A 24,740-nucleotide genomic window follows, 5' to 3' on the forward strand; every position below is an offset into this window, starting at 1 on the left:
AAGTGATACCAGCACAGACATCGCAATTCTATCTTTACAAATTTAATCACAAATAAAAAGCTGACACAAAACTACAGCCAGATTCAACACATGTACAAACCAGCCATTTTTTGTTTCACCCTATATAGCTGAGCTCAGATGATATATGACCTAGTTTTTCATAAAGTCCTTTTGCGCAGACAGAAAGAGAAAAGACAAATTAGAGAATTTATAGTAACATTATTAACAAAAAGAAAAAAACTGAGCTTGCATATATACACTACTAATTAACCAATTCCATAGTAAACAGCTGAGCTTATTGATGGACCAAGAAATTTGAAAAATGCATTCATCATATTTCCACTAATTGTTGTTATTGAAATTGTATGTCTTCACCATGTGACCCTTTTACCTTTCGTTTGGGTTGAAATGTATCAGTAGAGGTCTTTTGAGGTCATTGCTGCAGTTCTGCTCTCCACCAGAGGGAGAGATGCTGTGTCACGGCTGTTAAATCAGGACACCCCCCCTCCCCCCTATCCTGCAGTGACAATAGCACGGCTTACATCCAAGTATGTTTAAACCATGTTTTAGCTCTCTATAATATATATTGAACTCCTAACAAAATTTATCATGCTTTATCATGGTCAAGGTCCAGGTGCAGGTTCTATTTTAAAGCTGATAATGTGCTAGATGTCTTGTTTTGTATGTATTTATTATTTTGTTGCAGTGCAGGGCACACAGTGATGAACATGTTTTATAGCAAGTGATTTTATAAAAAAAAACATGGCTTGGTTGAACTCTTCTATCCATCCATCCATGGCAAAGTCAAAACCAGTCAAATAGATGCATTTAGCCTTATAACATGTAGTTTTGCAACCTCTTCTCCCCTGTCTTTTCTTCTCTCTATCTTGAACTCATTTTCTTCTCATACTTATTCCCATGGTTCCTCTCTGTTATATTTCTTGCCAATGCAGTGTAAGCCTATCGAGCCTGCATTGTCAGAGTTTGGGGAAAGCGCTTGCGTCAGAGATCACTGTCCTGCTATAAAAGCACAGGCTGCTGCAGCAGCAAGCAGTCGAGGCTTAAACCTGAGCCCTGCATACACCTCCACACACACACATACACAAAGAGGAGAGGGAGAGCAGCCTATCCTCCCAGCACTCAGCCATGAGTAGCATCGGATATGACCCATACTACTCCACCTCGTCGTACAGACGCTGGTATGTCGAGGCTCCCCCTCGTGTGGTGACCAGAGGGAGGACCCATTCCGTCTACTCCTCCCATGCTTCCCCGCTGTCCTCCTCTCGTCTGCAGTACTCCACTCCCGGCCGAGTGCTGCTCTCCTCCTCCTCACCAGCCCACTCCCTGGAGCTGGAGCTCAGCCAGGCGGCCCAAATCAGCTCCGATTTCCGCACCATACGCACCCAAGAGCGCTCCCAGCTGCAGGACCTCAATGACCGCTTTGCTGGCTTTATAGAACGAGTGCGTGACCTAGAGCAGCAGAACCGTGCACTGGAGGCAGAACTACTGCTGCTGAGGCAGAGGCACACTGAGCCGTCCCGCCTGAGAGCCCTGTACGAGCAAGAGGCCCGCTCCCTGAGAGCTGCTGTGGATGAGGCCAGAGCCGAACAGCAGGCTGTCCTGGGACAGAGAGAGCGACTGGAACAAACCCTGAGTGCCTTGCAGGGTCGATATGAGGAGGAAGTGCTGGCTCGTGAGGAGGCTGAGAGCAGGCTGATGGAGGCCCGTCGTGAGGCTGACCAGGCCGCCTTAGCTAAGGCCGAGCTGGAGAAGAGTGTGGAAACCTTGCTTGAGGAGCTGGCCTTCCTCAAGAGGATTCACGAGGGCGAAGTGGCCGAGCTTCAGGCCCAAGTTCAGCTGGGTGTCCAGGTGGCCGTAGAGTCCGAGGCTGCCACTCCGGACCTCTCTGGGGCTCTCAGGGATATCCGGTCCCAGTATGAGAGGCTGGCAGCAAGGAACATGCAGGCAGCTGAAGAGTGGTTCAGAGGGAAAGTGGGTTCCATGACTGAAACCGTGGCCCAGCACACCGACGCAGTGAGGAGCTCAAAGGATGAAGCAGGAGAGTACCGACGCCAGCTCCAGACCCGCCTGCTGGAGATTGATGCATGCAGAGGCCTTAATGAGTCCCTGGAGAAACAGCTGCATGAGATGGAGGAGAAGCAGAGTGCAGAGATAGCCGCTATGCAGGTCAGCAGTGGTTCAGATCATTTGATTTTTAGGATTAGCATGTAAATTTCGGGATAGTAAAGCTTTTCATGTCATCATGTTGAATGTTATATACTGTTACAAAGATGTGTCTTTGTGATTTATAAAAGATTCTTGACTTTGTCTTTCTATTTAGGACACAATTGGAGAGTTGGAGGGTGAGCTGAGGGGCACCAAACAGGAAATGGCACGCTACCTGAAGGAGTACCAGGACCTTCTGAACGTCAAGATGGCTCTGGATATCGAGATTGCTGCATACAGGTGAGTGGCAACAAGAGGGAGGCTGAGAAATCAAAAGACAGCTCCGGTTAGTTGTGATTTTATAAGCATATTAAAGTGGTACATAAATACTTAATTTCCAAAATACAAGTTTGAATAGGTTTAAAAGTAATTCACATGGTTTTTTCAGTTGAAAATATTTGTTAGGAGATAAAATTATAAAGTGCATTACTATTTCTCATCTTTCTCTTTATGTGGATATATCTGCAAAATGTATGGCAAAACTTTATGTGAGATTGTTTTTGATGCATGAAAAGGCTGTTAGGATAGTTTAAGTATGTATCAAAAAAGAGCAGGATCTAGCCTCATTTGGCCACTTTTATATTCAACACATTCTTGTATAAAGCCATCATTAGAGCCTAACTGGAGTACATGTGCTTCCCTTTCGTGAGTGTAAATAAATGGAAGCTAATTGACAATTTTAAAAACTATGCTTTTAAAAAGAGTTTCCATCTACTGCATGACTCATCACCTGTCCTCTGCTCAACCTGTGCAGGAAGCTCTTGGAAGGGGAGGAGTCTCGCTTCAATGTGGGAATGGGTGGGGGAGTGTCCTCTCTCTATAGCCACAGTTTGTCAGCGCCCTCCTTCGCCCGGCCCTTCCTCTCCAGCCTGAGCTCCGGTGCCTCCTACCTGATGACATCACGCCTCCTCAGCTCCAGCGTCAGCACCACCGAGGGGATCATCTCTGCCAGCCACGCCCAGCAAGCAGAGGCCACTCCATCCAAGGAAGAGGAGGAGAAAGAGGAGGAGGAGGTGAAGGAGGAAGAGGAAGAGGAGAAGGAAGAAGAGGCAGCAGAGGAGACGGAGGAGAAGAAGGAGGAGGAGGAGGAAGAAGAGGAAGAGGGAGATAAAGAGAAAGAAGATGAAGAGGAGGCTAAGGAAGGAGACGAAGAGGCTAAGGAGGGAGAAGAAGAGGGTTAGTGCATCTTTTTTGATTATATTCCGTAAGTATTCAGGTCATAATGACTGATAATAATAAAAATTCCATCTATTGATACAGGAGGTGATGAAGAGGAGCAAAAGGAAGAGGTGACAGAAGCAGCTGAAGATGAGGGGGAGAAAGAAGACAAAGAAGAAGGAGAAGAGACTGAAGTGAAAGAAGAAGAAGCACAAGAGGAGGAGAAAACAGAAGAGGCTGATGACAAAGACGAGGACGCCAAGGAGGAAGAAGAAAAAAAAGAGGAGGGAGAAGAAAAGAAGAGTGACGAGACAGACGATAAAACCGATGCCAAGGAAGAAGACAAAGCTGACGACAAAGATGACAAAGCCGCTCCAAAAACAGATGACAAAGCTGACGCCAAAAAGGAGAAAGATGAAGGAAAAGCAGCCAAAGCTGAAGCTGCAGAAGAAAAGACCAAAGAAGACACAAAGGATAAAAAGTAAGCCAGTAGCCTCAGCAAACCAGTCAAGACTGTCCACATACAAACCTCAACCCAGTAACCAGTAGAGGCATCAGCGCAATCCTCTCGAATCTGCTTGTTGACATGGTGCTCAATGAAAACAGTCCAATAGCCAATTACAGCAACAAATCAAGGTTAACTGCTTGCTTGCCAATATCCAGAGTAGTCCATAAAGGTTTGGTGCTTCCTTCTTGAATGTATTATGTGTAATTGCTCAATGCAAAAATGAATGTGTGAGTGTCTGGTGGCTAAATAAAGACTCCTTAAAACCATGTTGGTCGTTTGTTTTGAGTTTGTGAAACCATAAAAAAGTACTGATGTAACTTGATCCCTAAGATGAAGACCAGAGATTCACAGCAGTAGTCTTTAGGATTTGCATGTCTGACTAATAATAACTCCACTTGATTCTCAGTCAACCTGTCACAACTACAATCTTCTCAGATCATTAATATCCTGCTAGCTCAGTATTTATTGTGTAGCCTATCACATTATAAGCCCTGCTGTCTTTCAAGATTTATTTTACAGCATTTAAAGTGAGAATATATTGGCTTTGAAAGAAAACAAACAAATTCCTAGCAATAAAATGCACCCTTACACAGTTTAATAGGCTGGTTGTCCTTAATTGGTCTGGTACAACCTGCAGCTCATGGTGGGTAATGTGAGGAAATGAACTATTACACTATGTTTTAGCATGTTACAAAGGTTTTATCACAAAAGTGAAACAAGAATTAAACACTCTGAACCTCACCAGGGGACATATTTGTTGTTTACTGCCAATTCCACTCGCTCTGGGACGATAGCTTAACTGACTCAAAAAAAAAATTGGAGAATGAGGGGAAATTAAATGTGTTATACTGTACTTCCGGCTTATGACCACAGTGGACACTGTTCAGCAAACGTTAGGCCTCGATTAAAACTTTATTGGTCACTTTATATTAAAGTGTGCATGTGTAAAATTAGCTAAATAGCGGTTACTGTGGCCACAGGTGGCAATTACAGGATAATGTTAACTTGACCCTGAAACCTGAGTATAGCACAAGTAAACAAGAGTCAAGAAGTCAGTGAAATGACTCAGTAACATCAGTTACATGACAAAATGTATGTAGATGAAATGAATGTATGTATGCATGTTTGCTAACATTAACCACCATAAGCCACACATGTCACTGTAGCAGCAAAGCTCCTGAATATTGAATTGAGCAAGTAGTGCGGTTTACTGCTTATGAATTTAAGAGGAAGAAAAGAGTTTTCTTCTTTCAAGAGTTACACAGTCTCACTTTAAGAGTACCATGAAGGATGAGGGAAAGGTGGAACAGAGAACAGCCCAAGAACATCCACAATCCTCCAGGTGTGCTTGATTAAGACCATAAAACAAGTACGAGAAGTCAAACCAGCAACCTTTTGGGTATCAGGAGGCCAAGCTCACATAAAAATAGCTTCTGCTTAGGTTTTAATGTACCCAAACTGAGGCAAAATGAAAGATAAAGGCTTACATTCTCACACAGAGTAGCTACAAGTATGCCACTAGAAACTGTAGTTGCTTGCATGCTTTTACTGACAAACGCCTGTAATAGAAATGATGAGGACCACTCCGATGTGAACATGTCTCCTGTTTTTCATTATTCCATGTGAAACCAGCTCCCACTGAAACTAATTGGGTGATATCCTGATATTGAGTGATCTTTAACATATTGATTTTGCTAATGACCTTCATTTTTAGATGAAGAAACAACAACACATTACTACTTTGACAGAGAAACCAGGAGTTAAAGTTTACATTTTGTTTCACAACCTGTAATCTCTACTAATGTAATAAGAAGCCATCCACACACAAATTCACACTGATGCACATTATCCTCTGACACCTGACATCACCCAGCAGCTGCTCTATTATTTTACTCCCTTGAGTAGGCATTAACTGTAAACAGTCTGCAGCAGCAGCCTCTCTTTATCAGGTATGAAACAAATAGTCTTCATGGTGGGTAAAAAAAACAAACATTTATTTGATTTCAGTTTTATTTCTGCACCCAGCCTCTCTGCAATAACATCTGTCATCACTCTGCTGTTGACAGCAAACAAACACATGCCACATATTTAAAATCTTGAGACAAACTAGTTCAGCAGCACATGAAATTTAAAGGTGGAAGAAATATCTTTAAGCACTACATTAACAGATGGCTGAGAAATAAATCATGTCCATCCTTTTAAACATCAAAGCTTATCACCGTGGTTAGTCCAACATTACATATTCACTAAAAATGATTAATGGCATGAAACTGAAGGAAATTCTGGAGCTTTCTAAATTAAATTAGATCCATGTTACATCCAAGTTACATCCATGGTGGACAACTTCCTATTTATTAATAACTTTATTGGCAAGATTGTTGTTTAAGAGCTGTTGTATGATATAATTTAGATGGTAAATATTCTAAATATTTTTTAAGAACTTCTTGGAAAATTCTAAAGAATTTTCAAAGGAGATTAAGGGGACACTTGTTTTTTTTTGTTGTTGTTTTTTTTTTTATTTCTAATATTCATTAACAGCTGTCTCCACAGAGTGGTATCAGCGAAGTAATTTTTTAATAAGTATTAGTTAAAATAGTTGACCACATAAATCTTAAAGTTTTTCTTCTTGTTCCTACAGTTGAATGTTTGAGCTTCACTGTGCAGTATGATGTATGTGCAGAGTTTGACACTAGTCACATTCATCTGCTGAAAGTGGAAAGTTTCTCTGTGTTCATTGAAAATCCAATTTTAAGGGCTTGGCCTATGAGCACGATCTGTGACATCACGACTAATTTGGAAGCCAGTGTGGAAACTTGAAGCCTCCGGTGCACTACACCGAGAATTGACTTTACATTAAAGTAAGGAACATCTTGTGTTCAGTAGTTAAACTTTTAAATATAGTTATAGATATATAAGATAAATTATAGAAATACACATATATATAATATATACAGTATTTATAGATTCTGGAGTGTTTAATGAGGGAGAATGTGTAGATGCCATTTAAAGGATTTTAATATGTTTTTTTTTTTATTATTATTTTTTTTTTTTTGTGGAAAAACTGTACCAGACAAGCATTATTTGTTCCAAGCAGAGGCAGAGTATTTTTAAAATGTCTTAATACATGTCTGAAAATGATCTTTAATTAAACTACATGAGGTTATAAGATCTTATTTTACATTTTTACAACCAGACACCAATTGTAAAGCTCTTTGCTGCTGAGATGTTTAGCTACATACAAACTTAACTGGCAACTACTTTGTAATGTTTGATACCTGTATATGCAATTGCAAACCATACCCTGAAAGAACACAATGAAAGATGAGAAGAGACAAAAATTCTTTTGATTCATTATGACATTTATTGAGCAAATACTGCTGGGAAATTCATGATGATTAAAGTCATGGGATTGCAAACAGTAGCACCTCATTTATTTCTGTATTTAAATTCAAGTCCATCCTATGCATACAAGAATGCATGTATGTGCGCATTTACAGTTTTTTTTATTTGCACTCAGGTAAACATAACAGACACTGATAAAAAGCATGTTTAAGGCTAAGAGTTTCTTCAGGTTCGTTAAGCTTTAACTGCTTCAGATACTGGATGTATATGTTCATGTGTTCATCTTATCACTACCCCGTCTCTTTCTTCCTGTATGTTGTGTATTTGTTGAGTTTCTTTTTGGCTCAGTCGGTATCTTCACATATCAAGTAAGGCTACTTCAGTAGAGCATGTGTCTATGTAGACAACCCACCCACCCCCCAACCCCTTTTACTTAAACTCAAAAAACCTGCTCTACTTTAATAATATTTATCTCACTCACCCAACCACATTACATGTATTCCTTTTAAATATTCACTCATTTTATAGTGTATTTCTACCATACATACAGATAAGAGAGGAAAGTACTCCTCTCCCCTGAGCTAGCATGCAGAGACCCCCACCCTCCCGCACATGAACTCACCAGTAATCTGCAGAAAGAAGGATAAAATGTCTCGATCGCTTGCTCCTGACCGCGTCTGCAGCGAAGCCCATTTAAAGCTTTCACTCAACATGCATTTTTGAAGTTTTTAGCATTTAAGTTTTGGCTTTTCTCTATGATTTGTTTCGTATGGTCGAGAATGGTTATCTTTTTTTTACATCGCTCTAGCTGTATGATTTCTTTGTTATTTTAGTTCTGGTTTGATTGCTTCTCTTCGTGTCCTCTTCTCCTCGCAGGATTCTGCTCAGTCGCTCTCAGTCACCTGCTTGATGGACTGGGTGGAGTGCTTCTCCAGCTTCTTGGTGGAGACCATCTTCTCCTGCAGCGTCTCCTCCACCTCCTGCACTGTTTCGGTCACAGTGACGGACTTGGTGACGTGCTTGGATCCGTCTTCTCCGGTGGTGATTGTCTCCACAGTTTTGGTGATCACCACTTTCTGGCTGCCGTCCTCCTTGACAGGGCTCTCATCTACGCCGTTAGCGATCACGTCTTTGTCCTCGTCCTTCTCCTTCTCCTCTGGGCTGCTCTTGTCTATGTCACCATTCATGGCAACATCTATCTTTTCAACCTTCTTGTCTTCTGTTGAGTCGCTCTTTTTCTCCTCAGCAGCTTTAGGAGCCTCGGGCTTGGCGGTCTCAGTCTTTGGGGATTCAGCTTTTGGAGATTCGGGTTTAGGGGATTCTGACTTAGGGGACTCGGCTTTTGGAGAGCTAGGTTTTGGGGATCCAGCCTTGGGGGACTCAGATTTAGGAGATGCAAGCTTTGGAGATTCAGATTTAGGAGACTGAGGTTTAGGTGACAAAGACTTGGGAGATGCAGGCCTGGGAGATTCAGATTTAGGAGACTGGGGTTTAGGGGATTCAGACTTGGGAGATGCGGGCCTGGGAGATTCAGATTTAGGAGACTGGGGTTTAGGGGATTCAGACTTGGGAGATGCGGGCCTGGGAGATTCAGATTTGGGAGACTGAGGTTTAGGGGATTCAGACTTGGGAGATGCGGGCCTGGGAGATTCAGATTTGGGAGACTGAGGTTTAGGGGATTCAGACTTGGGAGATGCTGGCCTGGGGGATTCAGATTTAGGAGACTGAGGTTTAGGGGATTCAGACTTGGGAGATGCGGGCCTGGGAGATTCAGATTTAGGAGACTGAGGTTTAGGGGATTCAGACTTGGGAGATGCGGGTCTGGGAGATTCAGATTTAGGAGACTGAGGTTTAGGGGATTCAGACTTGGGGGAGCCAAGCTTTGGGGATTCAGACTTGGGAGATTCAGGTTTTGATGCCTCTGTTTTGGCAGCCTCTTCCTTCTTGGCCTCAGGCTTTGCAGCTTCTGTTTTGGGAGCCTCTGTCTTAGCTACAACTTCTTCTGATTTGTCGTCGACTTTCTCATCTGTTACTTTCTTCTCATCTTTTTCGCTATCTTCCTTTTTGTCTTTGTCTGTATCCTCTTTTTCCTCTTTCTCAGCATCAGCCTGATCACCACCCTCCTCTTCAGCAGCAGCTTCCTCTGCAGCCTCCTCCTCTACACTAGCCTCTTTGTCTTCGGCCTTCTCTTTGTCAGGAGAGGCTTTAGACTCTGGAGCTTTGGAGCACAGTACAGTTTCTTCAACTTCCTCCTCCTCTCCTCCCTCTTCTCCCTCATCTTCATCACCTGCCTCTGCATCATCCCCCTTTTCTCCCTCATCTTCTGCCTCTCCCTCAGCTTCTTCTTCCTTCTCTCCCTCCTCACCTGCTTCTCCCTCCCCTTCTTCCTCTTCGTCTTTTTCATCCTCCTCTTCCTCCTTAGTAGGCGCGCTAGCGCTAACTTTGGCTTCAGTGGCGGCTACAACTTCCTCCTCCTCCTCAGCCTCACCCTCACCTTCTTCTGCCTCACCTTCTCCTGCATCCTCTCCTGCCTCTTCACCCTCCTCTTCCTCTGCCTCCTCTACTCCCTTTCCAAGTGTGGCAGACAGCTCTTGTGCTATCTCTTCCAGGTCCTTATCAATGTCTTCTGTCTTCTCATCCTCAACCCTTGTCTCCTCGATGATCTCCTCCACAAACTTGTGCTGCACCTTCAGCTTGGGAGTGTCTGATTTAGGCTTAGAGATTTTGGGGGAGGGGACTGGCTGGCGATAAGGGAAAGTGCTGAAGTGGGTCTCTTCACCCTCTAGGAGTTTCCTGATGGGACAATGAATGTGTACATTAAGCATTTAAAACTCACTTTTGGTATGGAAAATGTATGTAAAATTCTGTAAAACAACTGTAAATATTCATTCTAAATTACTTTTCAAATAAACATTTCTTTATACCTGTATGCAGCAATCTCGATGTCCAAGGCCATCTTGACATTGAGCAGGTCCTGGTACTCACGCAGGTGACGTGCCATCTCCCATTTGGTGCTCTTGAGCTCATTATCCAGCTGGTGAATTGTCTCCTGGAGAAACACAGCAAACACAATACAGGGCTGATTAGGGACAATAAAACTATGTACAGAGCAAAGATAAATTCTCTTTTATGCAGTTTTCAAAATCCCTGTCCAGCCCTGTGTGAGGTACTTTTCTATTTCTGTTGGATTACTCACTTTCAAAACCTTTTTTTAGTTAATCACACTGAAATGAAAGAGAATCCATGTTAATTTATCCCTCGTTTATTGTCTGTGCACATTTGGTAAACTCTGTAGAGTCTGTGCACCAAAGGCTGTTGCTCTAATATATTCTGACGCAATACAGTATTCTAGAGCTGTTGAATGCCTCTTTTTCAAGGGCAGCCTCCACACTTGTTCAATACACCCCCACCCACCCCCTCCCTCTCGTCCCAAAATCTCTATGGTGTGATGCAAGGACAGAGCCAATGAAGGCATCGACCCGTGCCTCTGACTCAGCAAGAGATGGAGAGAGAGAGAGAGTCTGCTGCAGTGTTCCCCTTTAACTATTTCCTGACACTTGTAAATCTCTCAAGCTTGTAAAGAAAGTCTTTGCTGAGTACTTGTAAGCACAATAATGCGCACACAGGAATCATTACGCAGCAGAAAATGTTTAAGCACAAGCCATGATATAGATATGAAAACATAATTCGTTTTACTGTTATTGGGGAATATTAACATTTTTACGTCCTTCAAATAAAAACTGCGTCATTAAGATATTAAAATATGAAATATGCATAGAAGCATAAGCAAATCAATTTAATTGGTATATTTATCATTGGTGTAGCAACATAACCCCAAATATTAAATTTTAAACAAACACAAGAACATTTTTTAAAACTTAAAACTTAAAAGAAGTAGCATAAGGAACTGTTTTCCTACCTGCAGGCTGGCCAGGTCGCTGTTGTGGCGGTCCTCGATGTCATTCAGCTGCCTCTCGAGTGAGTCTCTTGTCCCGCGGACGGACTCCAACTCGACCGTCTTGGATTGCAGCTGGCGGCGGTAGTCTGATATCTCATCACGGGCGGACTTTATGGCGTCTTTGTTCTGCTCAGCAGCCTCGGTGAGCTTGGCGTAGCGGCACATGAACCAGTTCTCTACCTGCTGCAGGTTCTGGTTGGAGTGGCCCTCCAGCTCGCAGCGGATCTCCCGGAGCGCCTCGGTGATGTCTGCCTTCTGGAGGTCTTTCCTCTCCACGGTCACCTGAGACGCCTGAATCTGGGCGATAAGGTCGCTCACCTCCTCCTCATGGTTGTTGCGGATGAAGGCGATCTCATCCTGCAGCGACTGAACTTTCTTCTCCAACTCAGACTTCACCAACTCCGAGTCGCCGGTGTTCTTCTTCAGGACACGGATGATGGCCTCCGTCTCCTCTCGGATGCGGGCTTCTTCGTCAAAGCGGTCCCTGAGCCGCTGGATGTCATCGTCGATATGGTCGGTGTCGAGCTGAATTTGCGCCTTCTCATGATGGATTTGCTCCAGCATGGAGCGCAGCTCCTGCAGCTCCTGGTCATAGAGATCGCCCAGCTGGGAGCGAGACACCTGCTTCTGCCGCAGTGCCTGGATCTCATCCTCGATCTGTTTGTTCTGCTGCTCCAGGTAGTGCACCTTGTCAATGTAAACAACAAACCGGTCGTTGAGCCCTTGAAGTTGCTCTTTCTCATTAGATCGCTTGTAGTCTCCGTTCAGGATGGAGGTTTGATTATAATCAACGCTGTCGGCGGAGCTGAGCACCGTAGAGCTGTATGCTCGGGACACCGGCACATTCACGGTCCTCTTGTAAGATGTGGTCATGGTGGAGCCAGGGCTTGCCCGGGACCAAGACTGGGAGCGAAAGCCGCTGGAGGTGGTGCCGCTGGAGCGGCTGTAGCCGTAGCCGGTTGTCCTAGAATCCATAACTCTCCGGAAGGGACTCCCTATCGTGTCCACCGGGTAACTCATCCGGCCAGACGAGGGGATGTGCGCAGGAATGAAGTGGGACGGTGCAGGAGGTGGAGGAGTGGTGAGTGTCTATGTGGTGTATGAGTATGAGTGCAGGTGAGGAGTGTATGCCTCTCACTCGTCGGTCTGCCCCTTTTATACCCGAGGCTCCGTCTAAGAAGGCAAGTCCAAGCAGTTTTTTTCATCCATTGATGGAAGGGAGGGGAGGGAGCATCACCCCCAGGCCGTCTGCTAATGGTCCGGATTCCCGTTCAGTCTGAACCACGTGGGCTGGAGGAGCTGCGCGCGTGTAGGTAGATAGATGCTTAAGTTTATGCCTGAACTCTATGCACTCTTACAAGCACATAGACGGATTGAAAAATCTCCGATTTAAGAGTAAGAATCTGTTTGAATCACAGTTTAAATTCATCATTATGAATCATACAATCAAGATATTAATCTGAAGCGACTGATCTTATGAAGCAGTCAGTGCAGACATGCTGCTGTCATTTCAGCACCGCGGACAGCGACCAGTAGAACATAAATCAGTGTTGTTTCCAATGTGATACAATGACAGCAGTTTTTTATTACAGCTTATTGAAGTGAACTATGAATGTAACAACTTGAAGAACGACCATACAATGACAGTGAATCTGCTGAATATTGCTGACACAAAGTCTTCCAAGGAATGTGGCGACTTTGCCTGCTTGCTTTGTCAGTTGAACTTTTCGGTAACAACTATTTCAGTAATAGCAATATTTATTAATTGTATTAATATTATTATTTCCTCCATCGTGCCGTAGACATCAAAGTGACAGAATATAAGTGTCTGCAGGAAGTAAAGTAGGTTATTCATGTTTATCTTAAATTAGAGTTGGCAGTTATCTCAAATTAGTGTTACTGTGATTCTGTGTGTCACAATTTTACTTATTGGCAGGATCACACTGCACTAAGGAATTTAGTTTAAGTTTTAAAGTGGAAAAAATGTATACTTACATTAACATACTGACAGGTATAATATATTGAACATAAAAGTTGAATTAAAAATTTAAGTTTAATGTATCACATTCATTGATTTCCCTGCCTTTAAAGAAAATGTGCTTATAGGAATATCCTATGTCTTTACTTAACAACAGACTACTGAAGAAAGATGCTAAGATGCATTGTGAAACTCAACTAACATGTCTGGTGAATTTGCCATCTCATTGCACAGTGTGCTAGAATCATTTTATGTCTAGAATTTAATTTAATTGTGGTAATTTATTGATTTTAGATCATGTCAGTGCAACATAAAAGGGTCAAATGTAGTCCAGCAGCAGTCTATAGGTATCTAGCTTAAACATCTTGAAAACCAAACTATAATTTCAGTAATCAGTAATTCGTACAGTCTACATGTAGATGTTTTCACCTACAGTATTGTAATACTTGGACATTTTCTGTTACATTCTCTTGTTTATGGGAACACATAAGCAGTTTGATACATGGATTTTTAAAAACACTTTCCCATTATATACAACTGTGTATCTATAGTGTATGGTGTTAAAAGTTGCACACCGCACAGACACATACTTTCCTTCTGGGAGGAGTATCTCACTGGGTGCAAAGCCACATGGGATTTGTAGGATGTCCACCCATTTGCTGAGACATTTCCCTCCGAACAGTGAAGCGTCAGGTTGGGCTGCCGGTCTGGTGGCTCGACCTCACGGACAGGCTATTGATCTGCTATCAGTCTTGATGCTTCACTCTAATCTCAGGTCACTACTGTCAATGCAAAAAAACGATTACCATTTTTTTGGAGGTAATGCACCAAAAACAGCTGCATTGGTGTTTTTTTGAGGATCCATTATTTAATGTATTTAATTCTGTCAAAATTATTTTTACACTCCCCTGCAGGTGCAGCCACACTGTAGGTCCTGCCACATGAATACATACAGCAATTGATCAAGACACAATTGCATATGTGGTGATTATGGCTATTTTTGCACTCTAGATTACATTCCTGCAAAAACATAAACCCTTAAGATATTATTTCAATATTTAAGATTTGATTCCAAGGTGACACCTTTGAAATTTTGCTTGTTGTTTGTCTAGAATGTGAGTAGAAAACTTATTCTTTTTATGACACTGAATTAGGCACTTGCCATTAATCACCTGTCTACATTTTCTTGCCGCCCTCATTGGCTTTCCACTGCAAGCTTTAGTCAAGCAGAACTAATGCATCAAGCATGGCCAATTTTAGATTGCTCCAGAGACAGAAAGGCAGACAGAGAGAGAAACAGAATGAGAGCTAGACAGAGAGGGAGGAAGAGAGAGACAATCACAATAACTTTCTCCTACTTTGTGTGCACGTCTATCTATTTTAAGCACTAATATGTATTGTAAATGATAATACATCAGGAGCCGCACCCACAGTCTCCTTGCATGCTGACGTTACAGTGTCCTTGACCCTTGCTCCATGACTCTCTCTGTCCAGGCCCTCTTGCTACCTGCAGGATATCAGACACATATATTTCATTGCTGGACTGTTCATTCGGAACCTCGAGGTGCTTTTAGATGCCCTACTAGGGCAGCAGTGGTGTGATGTACACGATGGAGTGAGGGTGTATGGGTTGGGCAAAAACAGGGGAGTCATTCAACATAAGTTCTGGGCACCAGCGCACTGCAGAAGGCTTGGAGTGTTTTCAAATGGCACTGCAGCAGAAGCAGGCTCTAGCAAGCAGACAAGCCCATCCCAGGCAGCCCCAGTCTGTCCTCGGCCTCCAATGTGCAGAGACCAGACCACAGTGTTAGAATGTATAAAGAGTGCATTCACCTTTGAATGAGGTCAACACACAAGCATCTTTAGGTGACATACTGTAGTGCAGAGGTATATTGTTATTATATGCTGATACAGAGAATACAAGGACAGCATGACCTTTAATTTGGCTGATATACAGTTGAGTTACACATATAGTGTTGCAATGTTTGGTAGAAAGCATTAATATGACAAATGAAGCATACACTACACAAAGCATTCTTTGATAATCAATCAACTGACAGACACAAAGGCAGAGGCAGCCAATATTATCAGGGCCATAGCCTGGATTTCAGAAATACTGAGGTTTTATTTGAGGTTTTTAATACCATCCTGTTAGGAAAAAAGTGAAATAATTTGTTGTTCATTTTGTTGGCTTCAGACCAGTTAAAATCAAATATACTCCAGTACTCCATACTGGATGCAGCCAAATACTCATCATGTGTAATTTTTGATTGCAGAATGTAAACTCCTGCCATACTGCTAAAACTCCTAAATACCATGGGAAAAACTACAGAAGACATGACCTCAGTGTCCTTGATGGTAACTATGGACCTGCATAGTACTCTGACCACAAGTAATACTTACAGGATAATTGTAAATGTTTTAATAAAATGATTTGTATGATATGACAAAACTTAGGGTACATACATTTTGTTGATAATTCTTAATTGTTAACATTACATAAGTAAGGTTTTGCATGAGTTTTTGCTTGTAAGTATTTAAACATTGTGGTGTTGCAACTCAAGTAAAAGAGTTGAATACTACTTAATACAACACTGTTGTGATGTGTCATGCAACTAACATGGTGGCTTGTTGCACTTCTGTTTCTAATTTATTCATGAGGATAAAAAGAGAAGGTCATGAGCCAGTGGAGAGGAAGAAGGACATTAAGATAGAGGGAGAGGCAAACACTGAGACCCTCATTAAGATTTACGTTGATAATGCTCGGCCCACTGCTTCCAGCAGCACCTCAAAGGCTTACAACTTGTGTATGTGTGCATGTGCAGGTGTGTGAGGCCAGAAGATTAATGATCCATGTCATGGTGATGTCAATACTGCAATTGCTACATATCTAACATAGATTTCACATGCACATGATGAAGTAGCTGAAATGAAAATAATGTAGTTCCAGTATATGAATGTACGCACATATTTACATTTTCAGTAAATCAGATTTCTCACCAAGGACACATGAACTGTTGGAGATAACATCTGATGGAAACCTGTTTTAGCACAAGAGAAACGTGTAGACTTTTTTTTATGATAAACCACATGTCCAAAAGTATGCAGATACCCATGATTGTTAGACATGTCATTCCAAAACTGATAGGCATTAATATGCTGGTACCACTCTTCTGGCAAGGTTTTCCACAAGATTTTGAAATCTGGCTGCAGGGATTTGCTCCCATTTAGACATAAAAGCATTGAGGTCATCCACTGACACTGGGTAATAAGGTCTGGCTTGCAGTCAGCGTTCCATTTCATCCCAAAGGTGTTGGATGGGGTTGAACTCTGTGCAGACGAGTCAAGTTCTTCCACACCAAACTTGGGAAACCATTTATTTGTACTGTTTGGAGTTGAAACAGGAGCGGGCCTTCACTAAACTGTTGCCTCAAAATATGACTATATGCTGTAACATTAAGGTTTCCCTTAGTTTGGTCTAAAAACATGAAAAACAGCCCCAAAACAAAAACACATAAAAGCTTAAAGCCAGAAATGTCTACATACTCTCTGGCAATACAGTATAGTGTATTTCATGAAACAGCATAGGTTGAAGAAGACATAGAGGACAGTTTTGCGCCAATGCAGGTGGCTTGACGGCGTGACTCGACACACACACAGTCATAAATACTGAGCTGCTCAGAACACTGCTGCTGTTGTCTTTCTTTCTGTCATCCAATTTACTATGTCACAATCACATACTACTTCCCCCTCCATCTGTTCTCAGCTCCCCCCGGACTTCTTTCTTCCCTCCCCTCTGTACCCCCCAACCACCCACCCACCTTCTCATCTCTGTCTCCTTCTCCGTTACCCTGTCTGGCTCACACCTGCCCACTCACTATAACGGTTGTGTTCTCTTGTTCACTGTGATAACATTATTGCTTTTCCGCTCTGTACAACACCAACATCCATCTGCTACATGTGGCATCGTTTACCTGCAGTTAACCACAAAGTACTTGGCACTTAGGTGTCCTTCACAGGATACAGTACATAAACATATCGGGTACCAAGGTGGTAACTAATGTCCTGATGCAGCATTAGACCTGAGGCAGTATAAGATCCCTGTTTCTCATCAAATATTAAAGACATAGTTAGTAATTTAAGTCATTTGATTTATTCATTTAAGTCTCTATAGTCAGTGACATTATTCTAAATGATCAATTTTTTATTTTTTGTTTGAGAGATTTCGATTAAAATTAAATCACGTCCCACAACTCTTCTCCAGCACACTATGCTTCATTCACCAAACGTTTTCAGCTATCCCACCTTCATCTGCGATTTTCACACCATTTTATCGATTCTCATTCCAAGTCATGAAAATAACAACAAACAGTTTCCTACATCAAATACTTTCCTCATTTGCCTCAGTGTGCACATGTGTTTGTGCATGTGTGTGCACTTCAGAGCCTTAACACTGGAGGATTTAAGTTATTGCATATTCAGCTCCCATTCAAGGTTTGTCATATATTGATTAACATTTTTTCCCAGAGGATTTCAGCTGTGCCAAAGCACATATTGGCCAAGAAAATCTATACATGGGTTCTCTTTTGGGGCGAAAGAAAAATTTGTTGTACAAGCATGTGGCAATGAACCTGCAGAGACTTTCAGTGAGATTGCTGTCATTCACTCTTTCAACTGCTGAAACCTGACTTGCCTGCTGGTGGGTCAGTCATTACAAACTCATGCTGTGCAGCCAAACTTTGTTAAAACTTGCAGATGTTTATTCTAAATTCTAGTGGAGATACTAAAGTTTCTGAAGATACCAAATATGTCTGGCTGAATCTTGGGAAAATGCGTATAAAGTTTTGTTAAAGACATCTAGAATGCTTGTCAGATAATGCAAACAATTCACATTTAAAAAGACCAGGATTACTGTATTTACATAGCACAGAAATTGTTAGCAGAAATGAGCAATTCATTACAGATTTGTTAAACAATCCTACGTTTGTAACGGAATTTAAGACTTTCGAATGCAGTGTTCCGCAAAGGTCAAAGCCGTATTCATTCTTGAGATGGATGGGTGAGAGGTGTAAGGTTAAGAGGATCAGATGGTGAGCTAAGCAGGGTGTGACAGGCTGTAGATCGCTGTATGGGGTGATGTTAGTGGGAGGTCTGGAGGCAGTGATGATGTCATTTACTGTATAGTGGCAGGGTAAAAATGAGCAACAAGAGTTGGGGGGGTGTGAGGGGTGGGGGGGTGCAAAGGCGAGGAGAAAGGGAGGGGTTACACTAGGATCTGCAGTTTATCTGCAATGCATCAGTAGCTCTCGCTCTCTCCCTCTCTTTCTAGCAGCGTATGTAGATCGGGCAGATGCAGCGTCTTTTCTCGTAGGTGATCCTCTGTGGACAGCTAAGAAACCACAGAAATAAAACTGCTCCACATTCTACTCATACAGGGAAAAGGCCTGGCAAAAATCCAAGAAATTGTTATGTCACCACACACACACACACTCAAACACATCCATTATGACACAATACACACACACACAAAGCAGCTACCAGTAAATTGAACTTGTTTTGAGCCCGGCAGATAATTTGTCCTCAGAGTAAGTAATTTCTGCACTCACGTATAATCCATTCACGCAAATAAATAATGACAGAATTTTGAAAAATAAGACCGTGATTCAAGACAGAAACACACACTTGCCCCTCTATTAAGTTTTGAGAAGCAAGCTGAAAATAACATGTTATATCTTTCACTTCGGGGGAGTCATCAAGCTTTCAATGAAACATCAACATTACTTTCAGTCTGTCACCTTTTAATGAAGTTATGCAACAAAATATATGACAAATAAAGTGGGGGGTTTGGTATAAATCCCTTAGTGAACGCAAAAGCAATTTAAATCACACACACACAAGTGCACACACACTTTATATTCCACTAAACTTGTTTCCTTGTGTTCCAGTGATGAAAGGAAATATTCATTTTGTGTTGATTAATCAATGATTTATGCTGTTGTTTGCACATAATGTGGCTTTTTCTGCAACAGATAAATGATTTAGCATCTAGCCTGATAATCAGACCGCTTACTCATGCTATGCATTATGATAATATGCTCTTACCTCCAGTCACATTGCCATCAGTTATCCTGAGAGCTTTTTATGCATTCTAGACACTCCATCCTCTACACCTGATCACACAGCAGCTAACAGTACGGTTAATATGACATTGACCTTCATCTTTAGGTGCAGTATATGGCAGCTTCAGAACTAACTTTGTTCTTCATATTGTAAATGTCTCTATTAATATTTGTTTTCTTTATGATTATAGTTCATTACTATATGGAAGTAAAGTTGCAGAGTTCTGATACTTAATTAAGTTAGTTATAAAGGAAAAATAGTTGCTGTTATCTACTTATTCTTTGGTTACAGTCTCAAACTTACCATTTCAATTTTAAAGAACTGAGACTTAGCTGCCAGGAAGCACTGATGAGCTACAGTATGTTATCTGAAAACCAAATTCACAAGATAAGCGAGCAAACATGAACATTGTTGAAAAAAAAAAATCACTTGAATTTGGTCGTCACCTAAGTGCTGGAGCAAAACTCTTACTAAGGGTTTTTAAAACAGGCTGTGCTCATACCTGCATCAATGACATAGCAACTTTGACAAAAAGTAAAAAAATATATAGATTGTATTAATGTATGTATGAATGTAAACCAGGGACTGCATAGAAGGTAAGGAGTCAATTTACAAACATGTGGTAAGCTTCGCAAATTGGTATAATGAGCTAAAACATATTATACCCATGGTATGTCTTTTTTAAAGGGGGCATATCATGCACATTTCCAGGACTATATTTATATTCTGAGGCTCTGCTGGAATATCTTTGCATGATTTACGGTTCAAAAAACTCTGGCCCTCTGTCTGAAACAGGCCGTTTTTGCTCCTGTCTCAGATTGTAATCATAATTGTCTGAAAGGATCCCTACAGAAAAATAAAACTTTTTTATTAATGTTTTGCTTGATGCGGTCAGTTTGTTATCGTTTCTCACTCAAGGAAATCTCACAAGAGTTGAGTTATTGCAGGAAGACAGCTAAATAATCAACTATTTATTCAGCCATGCAAATAATTTAGGTAACACTAAGCTGCACTTTATGTACTCCAACACAACAAACTCTTCACAGCACTCCTCTCTCCAACTCTCACCCACATTTCTATCTACCCTGTGATGTCATCACAAGGAAGAAGTAGAGGTAACATTACAAACTAAGCATTCAGAGCAGGCTGAAGCCCTGGCTTTTAACTTGCAGGTACCATTTTTACATACGTTCACCTCAAGTTTTGACCATGTTTAACATAGACATCTGACATCATAAGTGTATAAAAATAACAACATTACCACGTTTGATGTATTTCGTTTTGTTTTTCAGCAAGCCTGTGGGGTTGCACAAGTGAAGAGGAAAACCAGTGCAAGAATCCTGTATTTATGATTTAAACACATGCTTTAAACAAGAGTGGACAAATATAGGAACTTTGCACAATGTTGAACATCTGCCCTGCAATCCAAGTACTTAAAACCTACTAAATTACTCATTCCAGGCACCTACAGTACATTGTGTTTCCAATATCTAATTTGATTCAGATTAATGCCATCGTAACATTTTTTGGTAAAATTGTTTTACTGTTGTTTATCTTGGTAAGGTAGTAATGGTTTTAGAATAACAACAATGCTTATATATATTCAGTCTGTACTGTATAGAAAGCTTTTTCTACTGCCTCCAGCACATTTGCAGTGTTCTGTTCCTTGCTATGTGAACCCTTGTTGTCCCTGAACCATGCGTGTCAGCATGTATTGCGTGGCGGTGTAAGCTGTCCATATGTCCCTACACCAATGTCATCGAGACAAATTCATTTACAAATGTTGTACTTGGCAAATAAAGTGACCTGATGTCTGAGGGGGGAGATCCTGCATTATGCTGCCGCTGCTGTTCTTTAGGGTCACTTAGAACAAAATGATCCTGTAGTGCGTTGAACATGCAAACACTTTCATATCATGTCTATGTGTCATATTCTACATGTACACACAACACAGACAGAGCAGAATTAGATCAGTGTCTTTTTCTTTCTTTCTGTCTCTTTCACATGCTGAAAAGGTCTTGCCTCACAATGAGTCTTAAAGTATTTAAAGCTAAAGTCAGCAGCTTTTCTCATCTAGAGGATGAAGTGAATGATCAGCGGAACCCAAGCAGATTTAACTGAATTACCCCACTCAGGATGACCACTGTGGGACCCCTATTTAATTATTTCACCAGTGTCCTCTCTGTGATCTTCATCTCCTTTCATAAAATCAGGCTGTTCTTATAGGAGGGTTACTTTTTGAAACAAGCCCAAAAAAACCCATTATGTGGGTCAGCCCTTAGGTCCTTCAGGTTCTGGTGCCCTATAGGGTGCCATCTACCTGAGTTATGCATATAATCCTGAGACACTACTGTAAATGAAACCAACCTACTTCATGAGTCAATTGTTCACTCTGAGATATGCTTCTATATGCAAGGATGCTAAAAGTATGTATCACTCTTCACGGTACTTAGAAAAGCAAACACGTGACATTTTATTAAAAATATTGTGCATTTGAATCATTGGCTAGCAGAAAAATCACCTGTGTTCAATTTTCAGAGTGCTACAGTATCTATCTACCTACAGTATCAATATCCTGGAGTATCTACAGTGCTCTGGCATCATGTTTTTAATCTGCAGAGTCACTCGTCACCCTCCTTTTCTGCAACCCTCCTCCCTCCTCTACTGTCTCCACCTACACAGAAGCAAATTGACTGTCCCTCTTTTTATGTCTCCATCCTCCATCATTTTTTCTGACATTTTATGGCTATGCCCTCTCTGGATCATATTTGGTACTCAGCGACTGTACCAGGAAATTACCTCAATGCGTATTTTCTGTTGTGCTAGAGGAAGTGTGAAGAAACCAGACTCAGAATTTGAATAAATTAAATCACATTTGCAAAAATGCTCTAAAATATGTCTCACTGACAGTTGTGCAGACATATGTCCAAGTAATCACATGACTTGGGAGACAATACGCACAAGCCAGTGGGGCCTGCTTATGGGTCAAGAACTATTAAGTGGCCCAGTCATGAATGAGACGCAATAGAAATGTTTTTGAGAATGATGTCAGAATAAAGTTGAAATAAACCTTTGAGTGCAAACAGAATAGTACTGGGTTAATATCACTGTGAGAGAGAAAGATACTGTTGGAACAATTTAGGTTGTCTCTGTAGGACATGGGTGACTCATCTGAACTGATATGAGTCATCATTTGTTGTACAGGAACTTTGTGTGTGTGTGTTACATTTAATTCCAGCATGAATTACATTCAAAGAAAGAGGGGGAATGTGGTAAAGAAAAGAAGAAATGCAATCAGCCAGCTCTGAAGAGAACATTTTTGTTGTAAGTTTTGAAATCGAATTACATAGTGCTTTACAGAATATAAAAACAATAGCACTTCAGAACAATGTGACCAATCAACAGTACATACTATATTAAATGGTAAAGGGGAGATATATTAAGGGAAGCTGTGAGTTATTCATCTTAAACCTAAGTTAGAGATTAATTAAATAATAAAAAAATGTTCAATGTAAGAAAAAAAAGAAAATATTTGATTTGCTGTATGTTTCGTCTTCAGTGGAACAACTCTCTAGACTTGTTTATGCAAAATTTAACACTAAATCATAAATCATTCCTTTCAATGTTACTTCCAAGAATGCTTTGATGGATGACAGAGGATGCCGTTGTTGGATTGAATAAGTATCAGGGATGTCAGTACCAACAGATTTTACAGCTGGATATCAGCATTGTGTCTGCAGTTTACATGAATGAATGGCAGCATAATGAGCAAGGAAAATAGGAACTAGGATCGATCCTTGTGGTACTCCTATATAGACTTACCCAAGCCAATTGAACTTTTTGCAAAAGACTTTTTTAATGGTAAAGCGATTTAGGTGTGGCGTCTTTAATTCCCATGCAGTCTTTAAGATGATGCTGTTATTGACAACATCAATGGTCAAAAATCTCCTGCAAGAAGAAGATGATTTGTGACTCGAGTTACTGCTATGTTACAGTAGAAAATAAAGTAGATTTTTGGCCACGCTAGCGGTGTCTGGTTTGGCAATGTCTGTTGGTCCATCCACCACTTTGGTCCAAACTCCAGATTAAAATATCTCAGCAACAATTGGATTGTCATGACATTTTTCATGGTTCCCAGAGCATGAACCTCACTGATTTTGTTGATTCCATTACTTTTTCTCTAGTGCCAGCATGACATTGACATTTGTGCCTTTGAGTTAAATGTCTCAACAACTATTTAAACATGTCAAAATTTTGATTTTCTGAAAATTTATGACCAAATACTTGGTCCAATGATGGTCCCAACAGCCACAGCAGTAGCTAACATTAGCATGATAACACACTAAACAAAAAAGTGAAATTGGTCAGCATACCTGTTAAACATCAGCATGTTAGCATTGTCATTTTTGCATTTAGCTCAAAGCCCCACTGTGCCTAAGTTTAGTCTTACAGAGCCACTAGAGTGGCTGTACAATCTTATTTGTCCTAATTTTAGCCTTTCTAAAATGTTTTATGAAATATTTGGAGTAAGTTAAGTTGCTAACTGTTAAAAAGTTGCTAACTGTTGAGAATGAAGGGTTTCAGAGTGTTGTATAGAGACAGGACAGAACCTCCTCTAAAGAAAATTGTAGTCGTTAGACTGCCAAAATAAGAAATGCATGTTAAATTTCCTTAGTTAAGAAATCATGTCAAAGGAACCAAAGACTGACCTCCATAGGTAACTTAGTGTATAAAGCATGGGAAGGGGGGTGCTGTATCTGAAAAGGCTATAAAATTATAAGTCAGTAAAGCATAGAAGTCTCCATTCAAGATGTTAAACAACAATCTAGTGATTAGTCTTCATGACAGAATTACAGCCCTTCTTTTTGGCAGACATACTGCATGTCATAAATCAGTGGAATACAGTTTTTACTTTGTTTTCTCTGAGTCGTGATTTGTGCAGCTCCATGCAAAGAATAAAGACATTTTTAACAAGAGCCTCAGGGACAATGTCTGTGAAAAAAAAGCTGTTTATGCCGTGCTGTTGGATGTAAATGTGTCTTTTTTTTCAGAAAAAATTCAAGTGAAACAGCTGTATGTTGTTTTATTTACACTAATTAACAGCTGATGACTTCATCAAGTAAGAATTCAACTCAGCCAGTGCTACTAAAAAGTATGATGTACAGTATGTTGTCTGTGCACGTGTCTAGGGAGGATTCTATACCACCATATGGTATAGGAGTGCTTGTGTGTATGAGAGAGAATGCGTGTGCGTGTGTGTGTTTGTGTGTGTGTGTGTGTGTGTGTGTGTGTGTGTGTGTGTGTGTGTGTACTATAGGTCTGCCTACAGTTATTTTAAGCCATTCCAGTATTTCTGTTGGACATGTCAGTTAGCTGCCGGAGAGGCTGAGGCGCAGAGGAAAGTGGAGTCATGCTGCAGAGGCTGAGCTGCAGAATCATGATACAGCTGA

General features: G+C 41.2%; 2 protein-coding genes across 2 annotated transcripts; one reads left to right on the plus strand and one right to left on the minus strand.

Moving 5' to 3' along the window:
* The first annotated feature begins 27 nt into the window (after nucleotides 1-27).
* Nucleotides 28-4,156, plus strand: nefla (neurofilament light chain a). Its single transcript, XM_067574750.1, has 4 exons — nucleotides 28-2,187; nucleotides 2,342-2,466; nucleotides 2,981-3,402; nucleotides 3,487-4,156. Exons 1-4 carry the CDS (start codon nucleotides 1,147-1,149, stop codon nucleotides 3,867-3,869), a joined length of 1,971 nt encoding a protein of 656 aa, XP_067430851.1. The 5' UTR covers nucleotides 28-1,146; the 3' UTR covers nucleotides 3,870-4,156.
* A 3,074-nt stretch (nucleotides 4,157-7,230) lies between these two features.
* Nucleotides 7,231-12,310, minus strand: nefma (neurofilament medium chain a). Its single transcript, XM_067574829.1, has 3 exons — nucleotides 11,154-12,310; nucleotides 10,159-10,283; nucleotides 7,231-10,027 (listed from the first exon to the last, which is right to left on the minus strand). Exons 1-3 carry the CDS (start codon nucleotides 12,210-12,212, stop codon nucleotides 8,119-8,121), a joined length of 3,093 nt encoding a protein of 1,030 aa, XP_067430930.1. The 5' UTR covers nucleotides 12,213-12,310; the 3' UTR covers nucleotides 7,231-8,118.
* Between the last annotated feature and the right edge of the window lie 12,430 nt (nucleotides 12,311-24,740).

This window comes from Thunnus thynnus, chromosome 19, assembly GCF_963924715.1.
Source record: "Thunnus thynnus chromosome 19, fThuThy2.1, whole genome shotgun sequence".
Classification (NCBI taxonomy): domain Eukaryota; kingdom Metazoa; phylum Chordata; class Actinopteri; order Scombriformes; family Scombridae; genus Thunnus; species Thunnus thynnus.

Excerpts from the sequence above, each read along its gene's own strand:
- nefla (XM_067574750.1), top strand. The coding sequence starts at position 1,147 with ATGAGTAGCATCGGATATGACCCATACTACTCCACCTCGTCGTACAGA. Across the intron at positions 2,467-2,980 it reads ATCGAGATTGCTGCATACAG|GAAGCTCTTGGAAGGGGAGG; the intron begins GTGAGTGGCAAC and ends CAACCTGTGCAG. Across the intron at positions 3,403-3,486 it reads TAAGGAGGGAGAAGAAGAGG|GAGGTGATGAAGAGGAGCAA; the intron begins GTTAGTGCATCT and ends CTATTGATACAG.
- nefma (XM_067574829.1), bottom strand. The coding sequence starts at position 12,212 with ATGAGTTACCCGGTGGACACGATAGGGAGTCCCTTCCGGAGAGTTATG. Across the intron at positions 10,284-11,153 it reads GCGACCTGGCCAGCCTGCAG|GAGACAATTCACCAGCTGGA; the intron begins GTAGGAAAACAG and ends GTGTTTCTCCAG. Across the intron at positions 10,028-10,158 it reads ATCGAGATTGCTGCATACAG|GAAACTCCTAGAGGGTGAAG; the intron begins GTATAAAGAAAT and ends TTGTCCCATCAG.